General features: G+C 37.7%; 1 protein-coding gene across 1 annotated transcript; it reads right to left on the minus strand.

Moving 5' to 3' along the window:
- Window positions 1–505: 505 nt before the first annotated feature.
- On the minus strand, window positions 506–4,573 carry stmn1a (stathmin 1a). Its single transcript, XM_079592056.1, has 5 exons — window positions 4,440–4,573; window positions 3,267–3,311; window positions 2,977–3,149; window positions 1,120–1,311; window positions 506–1,041 (listed from the first exon to the last, which is right to left on the minus strand). Exons 2-5 carry the CDS (start codon window positions 3,280–3,282, stop codon window positions 976–978), a joined length of 447 nt encoding a protein of 148 aa, XP_079448182.1. The 5' UTR covers window positions 3,283–3,311; window positions 4,440–4,573; the 3' UTR covers window positions 506–975.
- Between the last annotated feature and the right edge of the window lie 283 nt (window positions 4,574–4,856).

Here is a 4,856-nt window from a genome sequence, read left to right on the forward strand (position 1 = left end):
AAGCCCACATTTCATGGTTTTAAGTCATAAGCTAAAGCAATTTTGCATACTCTTATTTGGTCACTTGATACATCACTGATCATAATTATTCAAAAGAACAATTATAGGAATTGCCCCATTTCTTAAACCATACCTTGCCTGAACTAGGGAGCAGTGGGACACTTAGCAAACTTGTGCATTGAGATGCATAAAATACATGCTGAAGAACATGTTGGGGAAGGAATAAAATCATGTTCTACACTAGAGGGAGACACAATCCATGTTATACCTGATCCTCTGGGACCAATGGCACTTAGATGGCCAACTTCTTAACCAAGTTTTTAAATTAACAAAAACTTTAGCCTTTCCTAAATTTAAGCACAGATTTTAGGTTGAGAGAATTAAGCAATATTAAGTTATAGATGTCTACATGAATAGGTATTCTTACAGTATGGGAAAAAAAGTCTGAGACAACTTACCATTTTTCTAAACTTTTAAATGTTAGCCAAAGCACAACAAACACTAGTTTCAGTATTTATTTTATTAAGTACAAATTAAGACAAGATAACCGTCAAAGATGTCAACTTGTATTGCTATTTTTGCATTTCACAAGTAAAGCCCTCCAATACACATCCTTAGACTTGTACAAAGAACAGTCATGTGCTTACAGCAAGAAAACCAAGCTCCTAACCTTGTGAATGCAGAGAGAAATGCAGAGCGTAACAGGCATGTTAAGGATTTAAGCACATCATACATGAGTCCCTATCAGGTTCTGAAGACCTAATATCAGACAATGACAAAGCTGCAGTCCAAACGGTTCACAGATTTGTAAAAGGAGAGTTGATGAAGGTGTTAAACCACTGCTATATACAAAACAAAAGCTACATTTTGGGTTTTCTGAGTATGGACCATGATGAAACTAACTTTTTCTTTCATGTGAACTCCCAACAAACAAAAACAAAAAGCACACCTTAGGATCCCCTATATTTGCCAGTTTCATTTTTCTTCACTGTTGACCTCTTTGGTTTCTTTGTTCTTTCGAACCTCTTCCAGCTTCTTGTCCTTGAATTGAAGCAGAAAACTATTAAATATTTGTATTACATTAAAGTCAGCAATAAAGCCACATCACGTTTACAGTACCTTCTCTTTGAACTTCTCGTTCATGGCTGCCATAATTGCTGTACGGTTTTCTTTATTTGCCTCCATTTTCTGATTCAGTTTCTCTTCTGCCATCTTGCTGAAATTGTTGTTTTCTTCTAGAGCTTTCTGAAGCACCTCCTTTTCATGCTCACGCTTCTCTGCTAAGTGCCTCAGAACCTCTGCTTCATGAGACTAGAAAAAAAAAAAAAAAAAATGGGGGCGAGAAAAGAAACTCTCAAGCTAAGATTAGGACTTTGTACATTTGATGTTTTTCTTCTGACAAAGTTTACTCAAGTAGTAGATTGAACAGAAAGAGCCCTTTAATACATACACTAGGGCTGGGGTAAACGATTATTAATAAAACGATTAGTTGGGCAATTATTTTATCGATTTTTTGACTAATCTGACGACTAATATAACAATTATTTTTCTGTTGCTCGTTTAATAAAAACCCTGGCCTGGACATTGCTTGGCTCCGTTACTTGACATTGGCGAACTAGCGTTCTGAATCATGATACTATAAGCTGGCTAACGTTATGTATTTGACCCATAAACGACCACAGCATGAGTTAACGCTAACTAACGTTAAGTCGTGACTCGTGAGTTAGCTAACGTTAGACCGATAACGTTAAAAGCTACTGCAATCTGCTTGCTACCGTTAGCTAGATCTAGCAGCTGTGTACTTTGGTGGTGCTGGGCTAACCAAGGCATCTTAGCTCTGTGCTGTTTGTTCGTGCAAGGTTAGTAGCTACCGTTCACATTAGTTCATAATCTGTTGGAACTATTTTTCTATTTTATTTAACTATTTGAAAAAAAACACATTCAATTACTTTATTATTTATGACAGTAATCATAAGTAAATAATACATTCAAGGCTACATGCTGTAAAACGCAAATATTGAGAAATATTGCTTAAAAATAAGCAACCTTCTATGCACACATTATTATTATTAGTAGTAGTATTTTTAATACATGGAGATGTAGCTAAATCTATTGTACAGTAGACTAATATCATTATTTCTGTAAATTTTTTCAAAGTTAAACCGAACTTTTATTTGACAGGTTGCCGTGAAGACCTTTGAATTTCTGTGTGTGTATGATATGACGATAGTTTTTCTCAAAACGATAAAATGCTCATGAAGTGACTGTCAGAGTGGCTCTGGAGAAGAATTTCATCATGTCATCATATCGTGAGGCAGCAGAGACTGAAAACAGTGCGAGCGTCACTCGTTCTTCAGTGTGTGTGTGTGTGTGTGTGTGGTAAATGAAACCGCGCGTCTGCACCATCCATTCACACAGAGACAAGCAGAACATGCAGGGTTAATATTTAAATAATCTTTTTGCAGTTTAATACACACAGACACTATATCGTGGTATATATCGGCTACAGTGCTCATAGTAAAAAAGTTAGTCTGGAGCCCCACGCTAAGATACACACGGAAGCGACAGAAAGCAGCGCCTATTAATGGGTACCGAATATACCCGGTAACAGAAATGCTGGTACCGTCACATTTTCAGTACCGACCGGTACTTTGACAACACTATTGTGAATTCTGTGAAGAGGTTGCGGTTTCGGTCTCCCACGTGTGTGTGGCGAGCTGTACCTCCGGGAACGGTGCAAAAAATAAATAGTGTCGACGAAAAAATATGACGTCGACAAAATTGACGCGCCGCTACAGCACTACCATACACCCTTCCCTGTACTTTAATATTCCCCTTAACAATAAGTGAACTTTCTGCATCTGGACAAAATCTCATAAACACCCATTTATTGTTGTGTAACATGCGTGTCATGTAAATGAAATATTGCATGCATTGTAAACAGGGTAAAATGTCTGACAATGTGTAGATATGCACCTTGCGTCTCTCTTCTGCAGCTTCTAGTTTTCTCTGGATCTCCTCCAAGGAAAGATCCTTCTTCTTTGGAGAGGCAAGTGGAAACTCAACCTTGACATCTGGAGCAGGACTCCCAAGGATGACCTCAAAAGCTTGACCAGATGCACGCTTGTCCAGCTCCTTAATTTGAATATCTGAAAACAAGCTTACTTGTTAAATGCAGAACTCAAGGATCAACTCTTGCCTCATATTTATCCACATCATGTCACCTGCCTATTTTGATTTAATGTGTATAAATAAAATAATCTTACCACTTATAGAAGCCATTGTTGCAGAAGATACAAGTCAAAGTATGCCTGAAAACAAAATCAGCAACATTAGGGCTACATCTACCTTCATCCTGGTCATATTGTACACTATCTAAATGGGGGAAATACCAGACTTATATGGATTGTTTATAAAGCTGAAAATTAATTTCATTCATAAAATAAAACACACAGACTAACGTTAGTCCTCAAATAGCTTTTTTGCATTTTTAGAAAATGAGTTAATAAATCGTCTTCGTTATTCGAGGACGCCCCCTGATGTCCCAAACATCAGGTTGTCAGAATTTGCCACTTCTGGAAAACTGTCAGCGTATTCAAACCACAGCCAACTAATTAAGAAATGTATTTGTCGACAGGTTGTGAATTTGGCGCGCAAAATATGTTTAGCTTAACTTCGCGGGAAAAACTGGCGCGTATTCTTCAAAAACACTGACACTGCACCGCCTCCTCCCCTCAACACTCTACCTGCACGTGTGAAAACCACATAAAATGGCATACTTCGTATAACGATAACGTTACACGTTTTATCCGTGTTCCTACGCTAGAATAAGACAATACGTGCACTTTGTGTATAAACAAAAGCGCTTTTATTAGTAACGCAGAGAGAACAGATCCAAACAAAGACAGTCAAGCGGGACCGCGTGCGCAGCTCCGCCCTGCTCTTTTCTACAGTTCCATGATCACACACGAACACACAAAACACCATGCAAGCCTACCATTCCTGCAACAACGATGCTTTAATGCAGATTACATGCACGTAAACAACGCATACTTTTTGAAAACATGGCGTTTCCATCATATGGAGACCAAGCTTTAAACGGGCATTCTGACACATTTCAAATGCAGGAATTATAGACTACTTTTCGAAATATAGGTCATGTGTGAGTTTCAAAATACCAAAACAGCCTATAAGCTCGTTTATGTTTCCTTACACACAACCTAAATCAAGATATGACACCATTCAGTGCAGGTAACGTGAACCTTGAAATGCGATTGCTATAGATCAACTTGATGCATTGACAAAAATAAAAACATGCATGCTATAATATAAATCTATACGTAAATACTTCTCCGCATATGGACGGACACATCGCATAAATGAATATCCAGCCTGCCAAATTTTCAACGATTTAATCATAATAATGCAGGCACACCTACCTTCAAACAAAAAGATTCAGGTTTGATCACAAAGCTCGTGTCGCGCCGTTTTCTCGCCTCGATGCATGTCAAGTTCGCGCATAAAAGGGTCGAATTTATGTCGTCACATCATGTTCTTGATGCCAATTGGCTGCACCCACTGACTCCAGGATTTCAAAATATGACGTTTACAAAACCATGCGAGGAAGAATTTATTTATTGCCACTGTGCACTTTGTGCAACTATTTAGATTCAGTGGGCAACATTGGAAGACAATATCTGAAAAAATAAAATAAAAATAATAGTCAAAACAGTTTCTTCTGAAGAATAATTTGTGCCTACTGCCTTGTTAAAGCATGTGGCTTGTTTTTTTAGCTGAATATATTTTGGATATAGGCTATATATAAGTCTAAGAGTTACAAATATAATTTCCCATTT

This window comes from Phoxinus phoxinus (assembly GCF_949152265.1).
Source record: "Phoxinus phoxinus genome assembly, chromosome: 19".
NCBI classification, from domain to species: Eukaryota; Metazoa; Chordata; class Actinopteri; order Cypriniformes; family Leuciscidae; genus Phoxinus; species Phoxinus phoxinus.

Excerpts from the sequence above, each read along its gene's own strand:
- stmn1a (XM_079592056.1), bottom strand. Across the intron at positions 1,312-2,976 it reads CTGCAGAAGAGAGACGCAAG|TCTCATGAAGCAGAGGTTCT; the intron begins GTGCATATCTAC and ends TTTTTTTTCTAG. Across the intron at positions 1,042-1,119 it reads ACGAGAAGTTCAAAGAGAAG|GACAAGAAGCTGGAAGAGGT; the intron begins GTACTGTAAACG and ends CTTCAATTCAAG.